Source organism: Cavia porcellus, unplaced genomic scaffold (genome assembly GCF_034190915.1).
Source record: "Cavia porcellus strain 051 isolate PalLab524CR breed Dunkin Hartley unplaced genomic scaffold, mCavPor4.1 scaffold_32, whole genome shotgun sequence".
Lineage (NCBI taxonomy): Eukaryota > Metazoa > Chordata > Mammalia > Rodentia > Caviidae > Cavia > Cavia porcellus.
Genome location: NW_026947515.1, coordinates 14,117,781 through 14,141,558, shown reverse-complemented (window position 1 = coordinate 14,141,558; position 23,778 = coordinate 14,117,781). Strand labels below are relative to the sequence as shown.

At 36.9% G+C, this 23,778-nt stretch overlaps 1 protein-coding gene across 14 annotated transcripts in view; it reads left to right on the top strand.

The window, feature by feature from the left end:
- Cep112 (centrosomal protein 112) overlaps positions 1 to 23,778 on the top strand; it is a 607,347-nt gene that overhangs the window by 421,730 nt on the left and 161,839 nt on the right. For 13 of the 14 annotated variants that reach the window (XR_010045020.1, XM_063241684.1, XM_063241681.1 and 10 more), the window contains one exon: positions 5,055 to 5,204. The exons of the other annotated variant lie outside the window; for it this stretch is intronic. Coding sequence is in view for 12 of the 13 variants with exons in the window: in XM_063241684.1 (XP_063097754.1) it covers positions 5,055 to 5,204 (150 nt within the window). In the remaining variant the exon portion in view is untranslated. The remainder of the gene's footprint in view (positions 1 to 5,054; positions 5,205 to 23,778) is intronic. 14 annotated transcript variants of the gene reach the window in all.

The window sequence follows — 23,778 nt, the reverse complement described above, 5'->3', positions numbered from 1 at the left end:
CTCATAAGGTAGTTTTAACTACCAAGTAAAACAGTGCTGAAGATGTGTTTAGTATAGTACTTCATACATACTAACGCAGCTAGTAACTATTGTTAATTTTTGTAGCAGTTCAAAAGTTGCAACAGACATAGGAAAGAAGGAAAGAAGTATTTTAAAAGATTTGGAAGGAAGCAGAAATTATTTCCTCCTAACACTGTGCTTTGGGGTGTTCAAGAACTAATAAAATCTCTGCAAAATTTGAAAGTGAGGAGAAGGTCAAATTCAACCAGTAACAACTATCATACACAGTAACAACTATCACTTCATAAATGAAAGGATAGTAAAAGGCAAAAAAATACTAAAAAGGGTATAACTTTTAAAATATAATATATTATATTATATTATATATATAATGTAATAAAATATAAATATAAAATATAAAAAGGATATGTCTTTGTAAAAGATAACCTTACGCTGATAATGTTTCATTTCTCACTTCTGAATATATATAAATATTTTTATGTATATAAATATATCTGTAGGTATTTATAACTATCAAAAGGCGTTTGCACAACATTAATCTACTGTACAAGTCAGTGTTAAGAAACATTGTTTTTAGATGAACTTCAAAAAACAGAATCATGGATTGACTTTTTCTGCTTTTAAGTGCTACTTTGCCGGAATCTTAAACTCCTGTCTCATCAAACTGATGAGACTGCCAGAAGCAAACTTGCTTAATTCTGTTAATCAGGTTTTTTAAAAATGCCTCTCTCAAAATAAAAAGAAGTAATAAAATGAACACACTAGTGATGAATGCATTGGCACTCAGAAACGCATCAGGTTAAATTTGGAAAATACTTTAAATATTTCCTTCCTCCAAAGGAAGTGATTAACCTTACAGAGTTTATCAAACCCTTAAGACCTAACAGCCCATGTGCACTAAAGCCTGGGCACGCTGAGGACTGTGCCCCTTCTGAGCTCCTCATCAGTCGCCAGTCACCAGTCACCAGTCCCCGTGAAGGCAGTGTTTGCATCATCTGTGCACACACTCCCAGCAGCCATTCCCATCACCATCACAGATTTGTTCTTTTTAGCTAATTATGTTTAACTTATTCTTCAGTTTTGATGTAGTTCCCTACTCACCTCAGTCACCCAGCAACCAATTTTCAAAGAAAGATGATACCACTTTGCACGAATATGCATAGTTGAGAATGTAGAAAAGACCAAAGCTGAGGTGCCACCCAAACCTACCCACTAATGAAAGATGTGGTCCTCCTGCTTCATACTGGTTTCTCTGCCTGTCACAGGGTTTTTCCCAGGCAGGAGTATGCCACATGTTCCACTCATCTCAAATTCATGTCACTCACCGAGAAGCACCAAGAGTGCGCAGGCAGTGAGGAGCCACTCTCTCACTTACTTAATGAGGTTTGCGGTGTTCACCTAAGTATCCTAAATCTTGTCTGTTGCATTTTTGAATGCTTTAGAAAGATCTCAAGCTATGCTGCAGTCTTAAAAACAACAGAATGAGTTAAAGATGAAATTTAACTTTTAGTATTTTGTTATTTTGAAGTCCTTAAATAAGACTTTTAACATTTATGTAAAGTGCTTTTTGCAGATATTACCATTGTTTCATGGGTTAGACTGCTTACCCCATCAGCCCAAAATAGCTCTTGATTTGCCAAAATGATCAATAATTTTTGATATCTACATCAGAATGTTCTAATTCAATTTTTTTCTGAAGCTAATACAGATAAACATTTGTTTGAATGGTGAAGTTTTGCTTCACAGTTTTAAATATATTTAATCAAAATTAGATTTGTTTATGATTGTGTATATTCACTTTCATTTTTCCCAGAAAAATGGTGAAAAGGCTAGATTATGTCAGTATACCTTGACAGGTGATGATTCTTTTTTCTTATTTACCATGATTATAGTCCCATTTCTTTCTTTCTTTTCTTTTTTTCTTTTTCTTTTGTATGTGCATGCGTGTGTGTGTGTGTGTGTGTGTGTGTGTGTGTGTGTGCGTGTGTGTGTGGTTTTTTGAGACAGGGTCTAACTATGCAGTTTGGGCTCGCCTTGAGCTCACTTTGTAGCCCAGGCTGGTCTTGAGCTTGCAATGGTCCTCCTCCTCAGCATCCTGAGTGCTGGGATTACAGGTATGAGCTACCACTCCTGGCTTCATTTCTTAAACATTGAGTGCTGATTGTATGCCTTGTGCTGATACTGTTTCTTATACTCCATATAATAATCCATTTTATTATACTCAACATCTACAGTTAACAGACGTGAAGATCCAAACTTTGTTCCCTACCTAAGACATGTACGTTAATATGATGCTGATAATTATTTCTCAATCTGCAGATAAACCTTAAGTCCGGTTTCTAAGAAAATTAGAATTCACCCTTATTTGTGCTGCCTCTCTATACCCAATTTTTCTAGTCAAGGTATTTTACCTGCAGTGTTTTGACATTCTCTCCCTGTGTCACCGTTAGAAGTTTTAAAAACAGATTTCCAATTATTATTTTCTCCATAGGAATCTCATTATTCCCCAAAGAAGGTAAGGTTTCATTTTCCATGCAAAAGCAAACATGCTCTCCTCAGACCATCCCAGACTTCCTTTGTAATGCCTTACTTCTTTTATTTATGTACTTTTGCCCTAAATTTTCTGAAAATGAGAAGTGTACCTGTTTCAAGCCCTTGTTATCATTTAAAATACAGATATTTTTTATCGTCAGTCTTTGGTCAGTTATGCTAATCTCAATCCTACTTGTTTTTTAAGGGAAAGTTTACTTTGTACTTTAAGAATAGATTACATGACTAATTGGGGATATATGAATTTACATGTGATAAAAGTTGTTTATAGCTAAATAGACTTACTCTAGAATTACACTTAGCACTTATACAATGTTAAATTTATTCAATTTGAAACACTTAAATATTGTTATTTTGTACTGTTTGACTCTGTGTTCAAATATCAATCTTGAATTTATTTTTTAGGCCAAAGAAGACTGGCTCTTTCTTATCCCTACCTCTTCTGGCTCTGTGACTAGGAATTGATTATTTTGTGCTTCAGTTTTTAACATTGACCATAATAATTTAACCTTTTCTACTTAACAAAAATGCTATATATAAGAATTAATTGAATTGTGAAAGGTTCTTGCCCTAGTATGAATTACTGTATAATTATGGCGGTGGTCTACCGTGGCAGAAGGCCAAAGCAAAAATGCTTACCACTTCCTGCTTCTTCTTCAGCCTAATTGCAACTCCCCTTCCTGTTTGCACACACAGAGAATTCCAGTCGGTTCCTCACACGACATCAATATCCACCCTTGTACCACTTCCCATCAGAGGTCACAGAACCCTCTGCCTCTCTGTATCCGGTCTAAGGGGACAGCCCAACCGCCATGGCTTCTGAGTCCTCCACGCAATAAACCTGTTCATTTTGTACTTCTTGCTTCTCTGTTACGCCAGAATACTCTAACAAATTGTTGCCAGAAAACAATATTTAACCAAAATTCAGAAAATATGTGTAATACTATTCCACTCTTAGTAAATGAATTGTCCCACTCATAGTAGGAAGTCCTAGTTTATATTTTGTTGTTCTGTATTTTGTCACTTCACAGTAATCTTATTTAATTATTTGCAAGTTCTAAGCATTAAACTTTGTTACCCTGAGTTTGTGTACTTTTTCTTTTTTATATAGATAGGATCCTGCTATGCAGTTCAGGCTGGCCTTGGGCTTACTTTGTAGCTCAGGCTGGTGTGGAACTTGCAAGGTTCCTCGTGCCTCAGCCTCACAAGTGCTGGGATTACAGGAGTGCACCACCATGCCTGGCTTTAGTTTGTGTACTTCCAAGAATGTATATATTCCATATTTTATTGTAAGGATGCTATTTTACATCAGTAGTAAAATCCAGTATTTTTTTGAGATATGCCTCATAATTTCAGTTTATTAAAATATGATTCTGTGATCCAGTTTTTCACGAAGTAGTAGTTGAAAAAACTGAGCTCAAAAAAGATAACTAATTAGTCCAGTGTTTCTCATTAACTGGCTTCTTTCTTGTGGACCAACAGAATTTTATTCTAACACAGGACTAATAGTTTCTTTTATTAAAAGAAACAACTATTTCCTGCTTTTAAAAAGTCATCACTATTGAATTTGAAAGGAAACAGATCCATCCAAAACAGGAGGAAGGCCAGTGCTCAAAGGCCCATTAAAAGTCAGAATTCCTTCTCAAATGGTTATTGAGAAGGTGGAGGAAACCTGCTCTGGAGGTAACCAATCCTCAGTGTAGAGAAGGCTAGTGTTTGAACCAAAGTGAACTACGAATACACATCAGTGAGGAAGCCAACATATTTGGAAATATAATCTTCTTTTCAATACCAGAATCCTGTTTAAAAGAAAATACGAAGTCAGCTAATGAGAGGAGCCAATTAGTGGAGAGATGAATCTGACCGCGTGATTCAGAGCCTTCCTGTCTCCTCAGCTGCGTGTTGTCTCCCGCGATGTAAAACATTTGACCTTTCTCTGTGCATGTTTCCTCACTTACAGAAGAAAAGTAATAATACTTTCTCACAGTAGTAAATGACATGAGTTTAAAGTACTTAACCCAATACACAAACATTAATACTCAAAAATTATTGTATAAATTTAGGTGACCCACAGGAATGAACTCTGCTCATTATTTTCTTTGATTATTTCAGTTCAAAGCCTTATGACAGGCAGAAGAATTTTTCTCAGTCTAGTAACCATATTTTCCAGTAAAATAAAATCTGATGCTCTTCATATTTTTGAGATCACAGATGTTCTGTCTTCTGATGCGCAAGTATTGTGGAATGTTATAGTAGAAATGTCTTCCAAATGTACTTGGTTCAGCAGTTGTTCACCATTCAGTTTTATTATTGTCTTTTTTTGTGGAATTTCATGCATTATAGAGTATGATATGTTAATTGAAAATATTTAGTTTGTGGAATAGAATTTTGCCAAATCCATTCTTTTGTTAAGCATAAATACATGTAAAATAGATGCCTCTCACGGAAGAATTTGAAGTGATAGCATGCTGTTTTCATTTTAGATCATAGCAGAACTTCAGGCAACCATTTCCTCTCTGAAAGAAGAGAGCAGCCGGCAGCAGCTTGCTGCAGAGAGGCGGCTCCAGGATCTTATACAAAGGTTTGAAGATGAGAAGAAGCAGCTGATTAGAGATAATGACCAAGCAATCAAGGTAATCTGAGTACCTCAGTAACCAGTGTTACCAGCTGTTTTAATGTAATTAAAAGGAGGCTGAACTCCCAGTAGTGGGCAGATGAGTGCAGGTATCGGGCTTGCTCATACAACCTTCAGTAATTCCATTCCCCGAGCTCTACTTTTCAGTGATTCAGGCTGACTTCCCTCTCAGAGCTCGCATGCCAGCATGAAAAGCATTTTTGGCAAGCCCAGTCCATTCACATTGAACAAATATTTGAGAAATACCTTGTCCTTTCTCTTGAGAACCACTTTGGAATTGTCTCTTGAAATTAGACTGCTCTAATTTCTAGGCAGAAAGACTGTTTCTGCCTAGGACTGCTGCCTAACACATTCAAAATCAACTTGCAATTTATATTCTGTTCTTTGCCCACATCCTTTCATTATGAATTCACATAATGAGAAGTAACCCGTTTTGTTGGAAGCTTGGAATGCCAACCATTTGATGTGCTTTGACATAGTACAGGGTCAGTTGTTACTGCTGAGAACTTAGGTTGTTTCCAAATGACTTCTGAGAATCACACCGTAATAGCAACAAAAAATTCCCTGAACCTGATTCCTTAGGTGATAGGCAGTTAGATCTCAAAGTAGTTTTTTCTTGGCTTCATAGCAATGAATATTATTGTAAGTGTCTACATCATGCTGTGTTTAATCTGTGAGGATAAGCATCTGGAAACCTTTATAAATAAGGCTTAAAAGAGAACAAAAAAATTGTAAAGAATTCCCAGCAAAAGATTATTTTTAAGTGACTTTACTTTGCTGTAACAATACATAAAGCATGTAATTATATAGAACAAAGAAAACTAAAAGGGAAATTTGAGTTTTATCACTGCCCCTTCTCTGCCTAACCTCTCCATCTTCCTTTTCTATAGTCTATTGTAGGCAATCTGAGCAATTTAGGGAAAAGAGTGTTCGTATAAGTTGCTTTTTGCACACATACCCATTAGGCCTGGACAGTACTGAGTAAAATAAAAAGCCTTAAGAGATGGACAAACCTTCAAGGCCATTATACCAAGACTCCACCATTTACAGAGGACTTACAGTTTTGTTAATGACATTTTCTCCCTTTACTTTTCCACCTGTGAGCTTTTTTCCCTGCATGTGTTGTGAGACCAAAAATAAAGATGTTTCTATTTCATATTCTGGTAATTTAAAAATATCTTTCAAGTCTTTTTCACTTACAAATGTACAGACAGTATGTGTTGACTGTATGATTTTCAGATGAACTGAGTTGTATTCTTTTACAAAATTCTTTCATTTTAACTGAATTTCTTTTCCTCTTATGTCCAAATATCAAATGGTAGATAATTTCCAAATTTTAAATAAATAATTGAATCCCACTGTATAAGTAAAAGGAAAATATAAACTAGGTTGCTTTTTAACACCATAATTCTAATAGTTTTTTAAAATTTAAAAAATCTTAAAGAATTATAATTAATTTAATTGCTTATTTTATTCTTAGCCAGGCATGGTAGCACGTGCCTGTAATCTCAGTACTCATGAGGCTGAGGCAGGAGGATGGTTGCAAGTTTGAGACCAGCCTGGGCTGCAAAGTGAGCTCAAGGCCAACCTGAACTGCATAGTGAGATCCTCCAAATAAAAAAAATTATTTAATCTTAACAGTTTTAAACCATTTATCTGTTGAAAGTGAAATGTCTTTTGATCCTAATTTTTAAACAGTGCCTGAAATCACAAAGACTGCTTAAAAGATGGAGTTTATGTGTATATATATATATATAAAATACATGTGCTATATGTCATCTGAAAATGGAGAATTACAATTATAGTTAAGATATAGTTCAGTTTTTTTCACTCAGTCGTGTTAAAGTGAATGAGTTTTGTTTTGTTTTGTTTCTTGCTAAGCAAGTACTTTACCACCAAGCAATATCCTTAGCCCTGCGACATTTATCCAGCATATGCTATATACCAGATTCTCACCAAACATTTTCATTCATCTTGTGTTCTATTACCTTATTCAATTGAGACTTAAAATAATACTTATGTGGGCTGAGGATTTAGCTCAGTGTCACAAGCCTGCCTGGCTAGTACAAAGTCATGAGTTTGAATCCCCAGTACATAAAAAGAAACCCACTAAATTTTTTTTCCCCTTTGGTACCAGTGATTGAACTCAGAATCTCGTGCTTACTGGGAAAGCACTTGAGCCACTGAACTAAAACCCCAGCCTTAAAATAATAACTTTTCTCCCTCTTGAATTTTTTTGTTATCTGTAACTTTTGAAAACTAATCACGTGAAACAACAAAATTAACAAATGTCTTCAAATCTATACGTAAAACATAAGTTACTTTTGATTTCAAATTCTGCTTTACTAGTATGCTACTCAAATCTGTGGAGAGGAAAAAGTAGATCTAAAGATAGTCTTATACCATTCTTTTAAAAAAGAGACTTTCTTTTAACCTTGTACCTACTCATACACCCTAGTTTCAGAATATGTCATTTAACCACCTTGATCTTGGACATTTCCAGGTTGAGGTTTTTATTTCACTGCCATGACTTCTGGCCACCAGAAAATCCATACTTTCCTTTATTGTAGAAGTGGGCCCACTGGTACTGGCATCTCCCAGTATTCTTTCTCATCTTTGCTCCTAGAAACATTTCCACCGGTTCACTAACTCTCTCCTCACTAAAGTCACTATGAGTTTCTTGAACCAAGATTTGAAACAGTTTCTTGAGGATTACCTGATTGATGTTTGGTAGATACAGCTTCTTTTGTCACCTGGTTACTGTGGCAAGTTCAAACCTGGTGACCTTTTGGGCTTTGCTGGAGGTCTTTAGCAAATGGCTTCTCAGCCCTGCTTCGTGAATGTCCCCTTCCATTACCCCAGCAGCTCTAGCTTGCTGTGGATTTCCAGGCTCCTCCTTTCATACCTTCCCCTTGACATTTTCCCGCCTTGATTTACCCTGCCCTGATGATAATCTCTGTGAGGAAGGCATTTCCATCATCTTGATCTTACAAATGGGAAAACCACGGCTCTGAGGTTAAATAACCAACTCCAGACCATAAGCTAACAACTGGCAGAGCCAGTTCATCAGTCTGTTTACTTAAGATCCTGAACTCTTAAGTATTAAACTGAGGTATACCTCAGCATCCTGTGCATTTTGAAATTGAGTCAAATGATCAAATGCCCGAATAAAGCTGGAGATCCGTGCTTTACACTTCAATCTCCCTGAGTAATACAAAAATTGAGGAACATTACAATTATATATGAATATTTTATACATATAGATACTTAGATAGAGAGAGATACAGTCACCGCAAGGCTCAATTTTTTGGAACAAAATACATTTGTCTGCAGGTATAGTCAACAGTTCCATAAAAATGATGTGCATGGTTAATTGTGAAGTATACTTCACCTTGCCTTCAGGTGGCTGATGAGCTGAGCTCTCTCATGCTCATGATCAAGAATGGAGATGGGGGTGAATCCAGTGCTCATTTTATTGGAATTTACATTTTGTGTCTTTGGATATGAAGTAATACTTTAGAGAGAACTTGCAGTATAAAGTAATCTACTAAAATCCACTGAAAGAGTACCAGTCTGTGAAATGTAATTTGATAAAACATTTTTGGAGGATAATTTGGCAATACCTGTCATTATTAAATTGCCTGAGAGTCATGCCTTGTCTTTGACCCTATTTCCAGAATTTGCCCTAAGGTGATGATTAAAGAGTTGTACTGAGTTTTAGCTGGCGGAGAAGATGTTTGTCCTACCATTTATTCAGTAAAATAAAATATTCAGTTAACTATTTATTGAGCTCCTGTTACGTGCAAGGCACCTGCTACTAGCATTCTCTGTCCCCTATCCATATCAGTCACTATCTGAAGTAAACTGAAGACTGTGTTCTGCTAAAGATGATAAGCACACTGAGGATGCTCATGAGTTATTTTTTCCATGAAAATGACAGTTATGAAACATGTACATAAGAGCTCTTTTTTTTTTCAAATAAAAGTACTATAAGAAAAAAAATACTGCAATCGTATATCAAAATTTTACTAGTTCTCAGTAGTGGTGGTTTTTCTTACACGTGTTTAAAACATAGCCATTTTTGTGATAGGAAACAATAAATTCTTGTCACTTATTTATTGTTTAGCTAATTTCTAAGTAAGCTTCTGAAATGAATTATCTGTTACATACAGAAACACCTGAAACTTGGTGGCTTACAACAGTAGCTATGTTGTATGCTTGTAATTCTTGGGATCGGGAATATGAAGCCGGGGCAGCCGGGTGGTGGTTCTGCTACCGTGTGGCATTGCCTGCGATGCCTTGTAGAGTCAGGTAGGAGGAAGCTTGATTTGGGCAGGAACGCCTGAGATGGGTACAAGCCTTTCCTATGTGGGCTCTGTCTTTAACAGAGTAGTCAAATTTTTACATGGTGGCTGGTGTGCAAGAGGGAGATTTATCAGAGGTGAAGGCAGAACCAGCACTTCCCTGGAGGGTGGAGCTGGCTCGGTGTTTTTCCGCTGCATTCTGTTGGTCAAGACTGTGATGAGGTCACAGGACTAGTCCAGGAATGAGCAGAAAGGAAACCTATACTTCTTAACAGGAGGGGTGGGAAAGATTTTGATACCATTTTAAATTCGCTGCAGTAGTGACTAACAGTCCAGTTTCCATCTCCCATTTATTCCTCAACTGTGCAGAATAGTACAAAGAAGGAAAACACCTCCCTTCTCACAACCCAGAGCCAGCTTCCTTAACTACATGGCATATTTGTATCTTCCTTTTTTCTATTTTTATTTATTTATTTATAAATATATATTTAAATATATAAATGAATAATGTATCTATAATTTATATAATATATATTTATAATATATAATATATTGTATATAATTTATATGAATTATATATTTATATAAATAAACATTTATTTATTTTTAGTTATTTTGTCTTTTTAAGACAGGATTTCACTATGCAGTTCAGACAGGTGATAAACTCACTTTGCATCCCAGACTGGCCTTGAACTCACAGCAGTTCTCCTGCCTCAGCCTCCTGAGTGCTAGGATTACAGGAATGTGACACCAGGCCCAGCTTTTGTATTCTTCTTTTTTAAAAAAGAAAATTTATTCTGTTGTTTTTTAAAAATAGCAAATGGCAGATAATTCAAAATACAGAAGAAAAGATGTAAAAGATTTTAAAGTCACTGCCATTTGTACCCATCAGAAATAACCATCATGGAATTAAAGTGAGCAGGTTTTCAGATATCCTGTTATTATGTATAAAGAAAAGGGAAAGGCACTGAATACTGAATAATACTACCAGGATTCTATTTTTTGCTGGGCATGGTAGTGCCTATCTGTAAGCCCAATACTCAGGAGGCTGAGGTAGGACAATCTCTGTGAATGTGAGGCCAGCCTAGGCTACACGGTGAGTTCAAGATCAGCCTGGACTACATAACAAGACACTGTCTTAAAAAACAAAAGCAAACAAAAACATTCTATTTTTGTTGCTAAAAGTATTTAATTTTATTTTAATTCAACAGACCAAAGGAAAAAAAAAAGCTACCATAACACAGACAGAAATGGTGAACTTTGAAACAGAATTTATTGCTTTTTGGCTGAAAAAAAAAAATGAGTACATATGCATGGGTGTAGAATTCTTGTTCACATTTTTTCCCCATGTGTTCTTCTACAAATATTCCTCCACATAAATGATTTCTTTTTCTGATGGTTTCCCAAGGAGTTTTGTGTTTATCATTTAAGTCTGGTAAATATACTGGGACAAATTCAGTAATTAAACCAGAAGGTATCTAAGTGTTCAGAATTCATTAGCAAGTACTTATAAGTGTAAGGATTCTCTTCCTTGTATATGAAATTGATTTGTGTTGTGTCTTTGTGTTCTCTGACCTAATGGAAAGGCAAGAAAGAGTTGGAGTAGAGGCAGACATGCAGTTGTGTTGAGCTGACTGGTCTCGCTTTGAGATTTTGTTAGTTGTGTTACAGAATTTGTACTAGCTAGCTGGGAGGTGCACATTCTACACCTCTGAGTTCTGAGTGATCTAAATTTTTGTACCCCCGAGACCCTGAAACCTTTGCTTCCTGCAGAGATAACTAGTTCTGATATTCACCTGCTGTTCTATCACATCCACTTCCACTCCTGAAAAGATTTGACTATGTAACAAGAATTTGCAGGACTTTGTCAGCAGATAACAAAAGAATGATTTGGGGTGACACTGGCTGACCTGAAGGTGAGCCACTGTACAACTCTACCATGTACTCCAGAATTGTGCTCCTGACTGCTGACCACAGATTTTTTCAAATAATGTTTTATATATGGACATTACTCTCCTGTATCTTTTTGTTAGTGTAGTTTTGGTAATATGCACTCTTGTTTTATTTTGCTGCTGGAGATTGAACCCAAGGCCTGCCCTTGCTATGTACATGCTCTACTCCAGCTACACTCCTAGATTCTACTTTTTATTCCTACTCATTTTATCTGATATTAGGAGAGGGAAAATCCATCTAATTTTAGGAGCCTATTTGGGTTTTCTTTACTTTTTTTTTTTTTTTTTTTTTTTTTTTTTTTTTTTATGGCAGGGATTGAACTCATGACTTTGCACTTGCCAGGCAGGTGCTTTGCCACTGAGCTATATCCCTAGCCCTGTATTTGAGTTTTTAAAATAACATTGAGCAAGGAACTTGTATTGGTCAGTAATTGGCACAAGAATACAGCACAACAGTCCTCAAAGCTCAGTGACTTAATACAGTTGCTTTTTATGCACCATGCCTATGAATCACTAACGTGGCATGAATTCATGCTATCCATTGCCTAGGTTTGGCTCCAGGCTTTTGACTGGATGTGGGTGGCTCTGCATGTCTGTACATTCTCTTTGGATTTGTAGCTACCTGCCATGTCCCCTTCATGGTTGGATTAGAGAAGTAGAAAAAGGTCGTAGAAAAGCCCCTATATTCTCAGACTCATTTCTTTGTCAGTTGGGCAGGGCAGAAAAATTATATTCCCACTCAAGTAGGAAGGTATGAACATCTGTGAACAACAATTTGATCTGCACATAGCCAGTCTCTACACCCCCTTAGCTCCATAGCAGCACTGTCCTGGCTCATTAGCCTTCCTGAAACCCTTCCATTTCCATTCCCTCTCTTCCTCCTCCCTTCTCTCCCTTCTGCTGCTCCCTTTTCCTCCTACTCTTCCTTCTTTCTCTTCTTCCTCTCTTGTTCTTCCTTCTTCTTCCTCCCTCTCTTTCTTACCCCTTTATCTTCTTTTCTCACTCAAATAGTGGTTTTATTCAGAACCTCTTATATATGACGTTCCTGGACAGTTGCGTACCTTCGTGTAAACGTCCATACAAATTAATTTTGAATTTTCACCTTTTTTATTGAGTGTCAGCCCATATTTCCAAGTGCCATTGGACATTTTCACCTTGATAGTTTATAGATAGTTCAACCTGCATATCTCATAAAGTGAACTTACCTTTCTCTTGCTCTTCCCTAGTTCCAACATGCTCTTCTTGTCTGTTTATCTAAATTAAACTCCCACCATCACCTACCTCGTCTCTCCAGTGAGATTCCTGAAAGTCCGCTGGAAAAAATTCCTCCCCTTCCCTGTAGGTCAGTTCTAATGACTATCCCTAAATATCTCCAGACATACCCCCCCCCCAGTCATTAGTTATCACTTTCTTAGTTAGATCTGCATTATCTTTAACCTTGGCTAGTACAATCATCTTATCTAGAATTACTGCCAGTAACTTGACCCTCTCAAATCTGTCCATTACATCACTGATAAGGTGATTTTTCAAAAACACAAATAATAAGATGCTGTTTATAACTTAAAATCTGTCAGTGGCTTTCCACTGCCTACAGGATAAAGCATCTGCTCTATGACAGCAGTTCTCAAGGTGTTGTCCTTGGATTCATGTGGGTCCTGAGACATTTTCATGGGCTCCACAAGGTCAAACCTTTTTCATCATAGCACAAAGATGTCATTTGCCTTTTTCGCTGTTAGCATTTACACAGGTGGCATAAAAGCAATGGCGGACGACTGCCAGTCCGACTAAACCATACTTGGACTCATGAATTTCTTCACCCCTCATACCAGTGGTTTTTAAAAACGAATCAATAAAAAGTAAAATTTGTTTTATTAAATCTGAGATCTTAAGTACTTCCTAACACGAATAGGAAGCACATCTGACTTTCTGTCACATGACAAAGTAGGACAGAGTCTCAAGGAAGAACAGATCAGCATTTGAGTGTGAGCCAAACCCTAGTCAGGCTGAAAGACTGATAGACAGAAAACCTGCTTCTTCCTGCCTGAGTATTTGGCAGGTGTTTTCTTGAAAATAAACAAAGTAAGCCTGGCACTTCAAGGATAACCACTGGCTGTATTGTTGCAAATGATAAAATTTGTGCTTCCAAGAAAAAAACTGGAATTTGGAAAATAAAGTATCACCACTGTGAGCTTGACAGCTTCCCAAAGCTTGAAGAGCTTTTTTACGATATCGGTGGTATTATAAATGATATAAATGGGATGAAAAGAGTGGAGGAGGAAATGAATATATCCATATTTGGAAGATTTATATATTTATCCATGTTTTCTAAGTGACCTATACCTGATGTTACAAAACCATACACGATTAAAAAGATCCATTCAAGTTACAAAACAGGTTAGCGGATGTTAATGTGACTGTACAAAAAGTTCACTTGTAGTTTTAGATTCCATGTTACAACTTTTGTTTGTTTGTTTGTTTGTTGGTACTATTTTCTTTTTCAGTACCAGGAATTGAAGTCAGGGCCTCACGCTTGCCGGGCAGGCGCTGTGCCACTGAGCTGTATCCCGGGCCCATAACTAACTTTTAAGAAACTGCCATTTGTCAAGTTTTGATGTAGTAACAAAGAATATCCTTAATCATATGAGAGGCTACTAAAATACTACTTCCTTTTCTAAGTATTTTTATGTGTGAGATGAGGTTTGCTTGTGATATTTCAACCAAACCAAAAGAGTTTTTTTGGTGCTGGGAATCGAACTCATGACCTTTCACTTGCCAAAGCAACATTTTGCAAGAGATTGACTGTAGAAGCAGATGTAAGAATACAACTGCCTTATCTTGAGCCAGATATTAAAAATTACTTGTAGAAATATAAAACAAAGATACTGTTTCACTATATATATTTATATTCACCCTTAAGGGGTTCTTCACTGCTTTTCAAAGTGATTTCCATGTGTTAATGTTTCTTGTTTTAATTTCTAATGTGGTCAGTATTAGTAGATATTTGGGGTTGTTCAGTCTGAAGAACTACTTTTCTAGATGGCACCCCCCTTCCACCTGAGTCTTTGACTTAGATGCATGCTGTGCTCTTTGTGAACCAGGCCTCCGTGGACTTAGCAATCAGTTGTGTGTAAAGTATCCTCTCCTTTTAAAATTTCAGTGTTATTTCATATTTAAGGTGTCAGAGTGAGAAGCTTGTGCCAGTACTGTTCATCTCCTCAGTGAAGTTTTTGCTACATTTTAATGCTGATCCATAATCCATTGTCCAAATCCCTGAGATTGAATATGTTTTGCAAATCAAACTCTACAGACCCTAAGAAGCTCATACAGTGCTTGTGCTCTTTCCTCAGAAGGGTCTGGTATAACACACCTGTCCTGAAAACCATTGAATGAACAGTGTAATGTATAAATATGCCTAATAAGTGAGACAAATAGCGATTAGAAGTACCTTCAAAACATGGATCCATTTTTGTTGCCTAATTAGTTAATCACAATCTTTCAAAAAGAATGTGGTTTTTGGAGGATTTCTGGATTTCAGGGATGTGGACAGTACCTTGTGACTTATGTTTTGATTCATTCTTGTTCTCAGAAACTAGACTTTTAAGTTTCTTGAAACAGTCACTTACTGTGATGCTTGTTTCAATGGGAGTGCTACAAATGTGAATAAATTATGCTGCCTTACAAATCAAGGCTCTTATAATTCATAATGTCATGTTTTATTAATGACATTGTTTGTAAATATTTTGTGCTAAGTTCTTTGATAAAAACTCAAGTTTTATGGTAATAATTATATATTCTCCCTCAGCAGGCAGATTCTAATAGAATCCTACCTTGTATATATTATCTGAGCATAATTTCTGTATAACCCATGAAGGGCTATAGGCTAAGGACAAGCTGTTGGAATGGTAGCACTACCCACTGAGCTCAGGTGTTCATTTGGGGAAATATTAGGAATAGTTCCACACAGAGGCAGTGAACATTCTCCAGCCTCACTGCAGCACCAGAACTGAGTCCTTTCTTTGAAGCCCGTACATTGAAAGTTCCTCACTGTGAAGCCAGATGTCCAAGCAGAGATTTCATATCAAGGAGAAATGTTGTAAAATTTTTGCTTGCAGGCATAGAGAAAAGATTTTAAAGCATTGATGCCTCTCTCCCTAGGCCACTGACTGGAGTTCACGAGAAAGGTCGGCTGCCAGTAGGGCATCTAGAAATCTGGTCTGTGTTACTAGAAGAGCTGGGGGGCGGGGGGGATATTTCATAAGATTGGGCAATTTTTCACTGTGCTGAAGCTTACAGGAATCATTTTCTCAAAGAATAAAATTACAAACCTCATTGTAGGATTTTACTAGCAATGAGAAGCAGAAAGAAATCTCAATGCCTAGCATCAAATGGCTTTGTTCGGGACCTGCTCACTATTTAATTTGTGTCTCCCCTGCATGCACATCCTAAGGGCGCAGAGGAAAGTGGCATTTTCTTTGTGCCCTACTGAATTAGAATTAATAATGCTAAGAATAGAAATGTATTTTCCATCCCACCCAAGAAGGTTTGCCTACTCACTCAGAGAGGAAGACAGAGCCATTCAATCATAGTAGCATAAGGCATAAATGCCATTTTCCAGGAAGAATGCTCTGAAAGATAAGCTTGGATACAGTGTGACAGCGAATTATGACCTTGCCTCCTAGAGTAAGGAGAAGCAATAACAATAAATGAGCAGAGAGAAAATGAACAGTTCACCCTCAGAACTATTTTACCCATATCTTTCTAGTTCTATTCTCTGGAAATTTTTTACTTTATTTCAAAACTTGGTTGAAAAAGATTCTTTGTTCAGTGAACAAAATCCTTCAAGAGCTATGGAAAATATGTTTAACTCTTAAAACATTGCCATGTACACACTAAAGAAACAACTAACTTTTGATGAGCAGCTCAGTGAGAGTGATTAAAAGAATACAGACCACAGATTCTGCACATGTATATTCAGAAGCAATGGATTATAGAGGATCCTAGTTAACTAGAAGACTTTCTAATGTTAACTTGATTAAACAATTTTGTAATGTCCTGACTGAATTGGCTGTTTACCATCTTTCTAGGGGAAGCTAGTTTTCTTTTCACTCCCTGGTGACTCTTTGTCAACCTCTTTTTCCATCTATCAGTATTGAAATTCATACCTCTTCATATAAACTATTGTGATACTATCTCCTGCTTCCCAGGACTTATTCCTAAAAGGATTTAGCCCTTTGATCTTACCTTCCCATGCTCCAGCTTCTTCACTGGTAACAGCAACATCTGGGTGGACTCTTCTAGTCTGTGATGTGCTGGAACTGGCTTTACAGGCTTGAATGAGTCATTGCCATACTCCCAGGAAATCTACAATAGATACACCACATATTTTGGTGCACGTGACTACCAATTCTAATTTTATGAAAGCCAGTTTTAAACTTTCATCTAGGTACCATTGCTTCAAGAGTTGCTTGTCTCTCACTTTCTTGATGAGATTCTCCAGTTCTTGTGATCTTGGTGACAGCCTTCTCATGACAAGGAGTTTATGGTCAGACAGACAGATAGACTACATTCCACTCTTACTTTTTGTAACTCTGTCTAGTGCCAACCAAACTCTTACTATTTTTCTTATGTATGTGATTCAACCCTTCTATGCAGTCTCAAAATCTCTCTTGAAATACCAAACTATTCAAAATACCTTGTTGTCTTTTTGCCAAATTCAAAAGTGTTTTTTGCTTCTAATTACTTTCTAACTTCTGCACTTAACTATATTGACCAGCAGTCGTTGAGAGGGGTTATCGAACTTGCTCAATACAGATCCAGATGTATCCAGACCATACAGTTTCCATCACAATTACTCAGCTCTTATTGTGGTAAGAAAGCAGCCACAGACAGTATGTCAATAAATGGAAATGGCCATGTTCCAACAAAACTTTATTTACCAAAACAGGCTAATTGCTGGCTTTGGCCTATTGTCTGCATTGTACAATACCCTGATCTTGAGCTCGCTGTACTCTTGGCTTACATGATACTTTTTCATTTGTCATTTCTGCTGATCAGTCTTCCTGATAGTGGGTGTTCCTCAAGTCTATAATCCTGGCTTTGCTTTTTCTTTTATTTTCCATAGTGAGTTCACCTCTTCTGTGACTTTTTCTGTCACTTCTGTAGAGATGATTCCCAGAAGCCCTAGCCCCATTCTGTTTAGGTCCTGTATCTTCCAGTGCCTGCGAGTCATCTCCTTTGGGAGGATGCACTACTTCTTCAAATCCAGTAACTACAACATTAAATTATTAGCTCCTCTTCCAAATTGGCTTTTCCTTTCAAGCTATCAGGTTACCCCCTCCCCCATATTTTTCTGTTTCCCATCAGAAACGTTGAGTTCATCTTTGTCCTTTCTATCTTTCATCCCAATTTATCTCAACTCTGTTACCAGAGCTCTTGAATGTATTTCTTATTCCTCTGATTTGACCTGATTTGGGGCTTTTCTCAATTTATGATTGATTTAAAACAGCTTCCTCTCAGCTCACATCTCTGCCAAAGTCTTTTAGTGCCATTCTAGTATGAAGAACTCTGCCAGAAAATTCTTAAATCACTGTGATTTCCCTGCCATACAAGAGTGCTTAGAAATCAGTACAAAAGAGACTAACAGTCAGTGGACCAAAAGAGCAAAGAATGTGAACATGGAATTCACAGACTGGACCTTAATGTCCACTGAATATGAAAAATATGCTCACTCTCACTTATAAGTAAATATAAATCAAAGTACAAAGTTTTGAGAGGCTTCTGACTAGCATAAATTTTGAATTTTAAAGAATACCCAAGGAGAAATGTGGGCCCATGCACTGCTGTTGAGTATCTAGACCAGTGCAGCCTCTTTGACGGCAGTGTAGTCTTATGTAGCAGCATTTTAAATGCACATAACTTTGGCCCAACAGTTCCACTGATAAGAATTTATCCCATGGATATACTTGAAGAATGCAGAACACCACTACAACTTTGTTTAAGCAAAAATATGGGGAAAACCAATGGCGTATATGGATCTCTTCGAAAATGAGGCTAAATCTGCCAATATATGGTGAGTAAAGAACACAGAATGTCTGAGTTCCTGAATGGGTCTCAAAGTGGATAATGTAGTTATTTGAACGTGACTTTCCCATTTTATATCTTGTAATGATGCTTTCATTTCTTCCAAAGTCATGTCCCCAAGTTAAATTAAAAAGAGTACTTAGAACATCAAGACTGACCTCTTCTGCCTGGCTTCTGGAGCCATCTGATGGCGCACATGTCCCTCAGGACAGGCGTGCTACTCTAGTTATTGTCAGTCATAGCACCTGCTTCACTATGTGTTCTCTCCTCCCCGCTTGCAGCCCTTTCACCTCTCAGATTGTCAGTTATTAGCAAGGCCATCCTAAGATCCTACATCTCATAAAGTCCTATTATTAATGCCTAATGCTTCTTTCACTTTTCATGTCTCTTACTTCTGGTTTCTGCACAGTACTGGGCACTCAAAAATAAAATCTTGAATTGTTTTAAAAGATAGAAGTGTTATTTTATATCTATTATTGATTGCTTTTTAAGGCAACTTTATGCACCCCAGCACTAACTTTGGTATTTAAGGCAACTTTATATACCCCAGCACTAACTTTGGAAAGGACACCTCTACCTTATCCACCCCTAAAATCTGCAACAGTGATAACTTTATTCTTAAAAGAAGTTGGGACACTCCTGCTCCATCCTCCTTCAAAATCTGCTAAGCCTTGGGTTATCAAATGCCTATTTAAAATACAGACATCCTAAATAATAAAGCATTTGAGGTAATGCATGCTGTAGTGTGAAACTAACCAGAAACTATTCTTCCTATCAATTGGATGAGATTATCTCACTTTAAGAACTAGGAAGTTGAATTTGCAAGGAGAAGAAGGAAGAAGACAGTTAAAGGGTAATTTAGGACCCTGAGGAATATAGCTTGAATGGCTTTCAGGGCAGGGGAACAAGTAGTTTTGAGGGCAGCAGAAGAGACTGTGCAGGGAAGAGACCGCACTAGCCTGGCACAGGAAGAAGAGCCCCAGGAGCAGGCTGGGCTGGCCGCCAGCCTGTTGGTAGACTTGGTTTCACATCACCTTTGTTGCTGCAGAACTTTAACACCTGGAGTCTTTCTAGTTACTTTGTATGTAAGTCTGTTTATAGTACAGTTTGAGATACATGTGTACTTTTTAAAACTACTGGAATATATATATTATGTGACTTTTTGTGTATATATATTTTTTTTCCAAAAACAGATAGGAGGACTGTGAATAAACAGTTGTATTATCATACCTAATTCTGCATACATATGCCTTCTGCATCATGGAAACATTTTAAAACAATTTTAGCTCTTTCTGTTTTACATTTATGTAGTTTTTTTAGGGGACTTGTTGCAAATAAAATATGTAAAAAGCATGTTAAAATACAACTTTACACAGCATTTCTAAGGAACTGAATCAAAATCAATAAATTAAGCAAAGTAAACTAAATATAATACATATGTTACGTTTTTCAAATGTATATAGTTGGAAAAAAATAATATGATATCATCTTTCATCCAAAAAAGACTAAAATGTTATTTCCAGAGTTGTCAGTAGGAGGCTGTTGCTACAATAGCAGCAGTAGTAGCAGCTGAAACTAAAGATTTGGAGCAAGAGAGCTGGGGTGATTGGTGGGTTACGGGAATGCTTTAATGTTGGAAGCATAGAGGAAAAATGGAATTAAAAACAAAGACACAGACCCCATTTTTTCAAGAGGCAGAACCCTTTTGCTTTTATGTCTCAGTCACTTGCTCCAGGATTTTTCATAAAGCCCTCAACCACCTAAATAAATATTCATATGGCTGTTCAACATCTCATTAATAAAACAAGATTTGGTGGTAAAATATTTCAGAGTAACAGATGATTTGCATCTCACCCTTGTTTAACTTTAAATCTCATGCAATTAATAAATTAGACTCAAGAGCTTTTTAAGAAGTAACATCTTACATGCACCACAAATTGCATTATTTTTATGTGTAAATAATGATGAAAGGGGAGATTATTCCTTTGATGTCTATAAACTACACTGTAAAATATGCAGAAACATTCTTGAGTTTAGTTGGAGCCAAAACAAATAGACTAGTTCATAAAACAAAGCAGCAGCATTCTTAGAAACAAGCATTATTTTTCTTTGCTTCCCAATTGCTCTTTTTCCATCTTTTATTTTCTTACCATTCCTAGTGGCAGATTCATTCTAAATTCAAAAGTGATGTTAGCCTGTATTTCCTCATCTAGAGAACTGAGCTCTTTTGAGATTCCTTCCAATAAAGTTGGCTTCCTGTACAGCTCTTACCAGAGCTCAGCTGGATTGGGCTGCCAGTTTTTGTGTATTGAGTCATTTTTGAGAGAAGTATTTCATTGGTGCTTAAAAACTAATTATTTCAAATTTTAATAAATACTGATGTTCCTCCAAGAGATGTGCTTGCTTTCTATTTTTCAAGCTGGCTTATCTAATTTCATTTTGTTTTAAAATAGTATTAGCAAGTTCTTATTCATGAAGTCTGAGTTTGGTCTAATTTTTTCTTTAGTGTGGTTAATAAACAGCACTGCACTGTAAATATATGTCTATCGCAAGAAGAAATACAGAAACAATTTGTGATCATGTTGGAATATTGCACAAGTGCATTATTAACATCATAAGGTGGTTTGTGTTCTATATTTGATACATGTATTCTTCTTTGAACACATCGCATGTACTGATTTACATACTGTATAGTGATGTGTATTTGGGAAATGCTTGCCCTAAGGTCTCTCCCACCCTACAACGAGTAATCTTCTATACCTTATTTCAACCTTGTTGCAAGCTAGTCCACTATTTCTCCTCTTGGACTAGTGCTCTTTACATTCATTTGGGGGGAGGGGCCTCTGATGGCTTCAGAAAGCACAGTCCTTATATTAGAGCCTGTGTCCGATTTTTTCTGTCTAGGTCTTAGTTCTGATTTTCTTCTTTTCTTACAGACGGCAAGTTTTTACTCAAGCTCATCATCTCTCTGTTTTCAAACATGATGTTTTCACCATTCTTTCTTTATCCTTAATAATCTTTAATGAGTAGACTATTAAAGGTGGTGGATTCATATGAATCTGTTTCCTTTGATACCAGCTGACATCATAATCCCATGTCACCTCATTCATTAGAAGACTCAAGGATAAAAGGAATGTTAAAGATTGTCCCTCATTTCACAATGAAAATCTGGAGTCCACTGGAGGGGAAGTGCCTGGTCCTTTTTATATTATTGGCAGCATCAAGTCTCAAATACAGGAGCTGGAAGTCATTGGTCTTTCCCCCAATCTCTGTATGTACAAGTACACATGAAAATGGAAATACTGTTTTACTTTAAAATGTATTTGAGCTTCCAGGATTAATGAAGCCTCTTTTCCATAACCTACTGTATTTCCTTGTGACTCGGGCAGAACTTCCACTTGGCTTGGGATTGGGACCCAGCCAATCCATTCCTCCAGTGTGGACTAAGAGATGTTTCCTTTAGTAGTTGGCTTTGTTGCCTGCTGTGATTTTTTTTTTTAAAATTATCACTAGTTGCTCTTGGAAACAAAGTGTTCAAGGTCAATTTAGAAAAAAGGTCATGATTTGAAAGGAATCTTTCTAAACACTTTACCTAATTTCAATAGCATTCCAAAGAAAGGAAATGGTGATCAGTAGCAATCTCCTGCAGCCTCCTAGCTGCGAACATTCAGCAAGACACTTCTGCCAACACTGATTTGTGAGAAGCCTGAAGAATTTGTTTTCTAAGAGGAAACTAATTATTTCTAAATCCATTTAGTTCAAGTTACTTTATTTCTGTAATGTCTGATGATCAATATATAAATAAAAGTAGTCAGTACAGGAGCATTCTTTATTTTCAGAAAGGTGCTATCATAGTGGGATGAAAATGGCAGGCTTTGCAGTAGTTTGAATAATTTATTAGCCTGCCAAACTATGAAGTGTTCCATGAAACCTGACCTTTCTAATGCTACAAGTTGTATCTTTCCTAAGATTAAGCATATCCTCTTAGATTATCTTGCATGTATTGTATTAGAGAGAGGCATACAGTTTAATAACATGGATCTTAGAGCAGACAGGCTTGGGGTCAAATTCCTACTGTACCATTTTGAAACTGTATGACTTTAAACACTTACCTAACCTCTCTATGCCTCAGTTTTCACATTTCCAAAATGAGAATAATGCTTAAACTTATCTAGGGAAGTTTGAGAATTAAATGAGTTAACGTTTAGAAAGCATTAGAATTATAACTGCTATTTAATGTTCTACATGTATGTACTTTTTTTTTTTAAGACTAGTCAAGTGCAGTAATGAGAAGGGGGGAAAAAGTAGAACAAGGAGTTCAGTCTGTACTGACTGTGAACAATCAATTGAGATAACTCACTACCTTCGGACCAGCCTGTACTTGTTAAATTACCAAAAAAGGCCCTATTCAATAAGAATTCAGCTGTTTAAATGTAACCTATTCAGATAAGTCTCTCTTAATCTCTTACCTTTAACTACTGTGTATCCTTCATGCCTACTTATTTCTTATTACTTTATAGTCTAGCCTGTGTAACATCTCTGTTCATAATTCACTATAACCACTGTCTTTATCAGCTTGACTATCTAACAGTAGGTGATACAGTGGAATGTTCTCTGCCTGTCTGGTACTTCCTTCCCATCCTCTTCAGGGGCCTGGCCTCGCATGCCTGCAAACCTTGTTGCCTTTCAGGTCTATGGTACAGGCTGCTTTTCTCTACAGTGCCACTTGGGCCACCTCACCCAGACAACTAGAAAGAATCTCCCTCTCTCACATTCTCCCTTTCCCTTTGCCTCTCCTTCTTCATGTCCATGTAGGTATGGGTGTGTGTGTGTATGTGTGTGTGTGTGTGTGTGTGTGTGTGTGTGTGTGTGTGTGTGTTTTCTAGGCCTGTTTGGAAGTTCCCTGGATATTCTACAAAAAAAACTGAAGCTTACCATGTCTAAAACAAATTATTGTCAGAATCCCCTTAAACCTGCTGCTGAAGCAAAATAAACCACCAACAGAGTGAAGAGATGACAACAGAGTAGGAAAAACAGTTTGCTAGCTATTCCCTAGACAAAGGACCAATATCTAGAATACATGAAGAACTCAAAAAAATCAGATCCTCTCACAATTAAAAAACCCAACCCAAAAATGGGCATCTGAAATGAATAGACACTTCTCAGATGAAGAACTACAAACAGCAAATAAATATGTGAAAAAAATGTTCAACATCTTTGTTCATTTGAGAGGTGC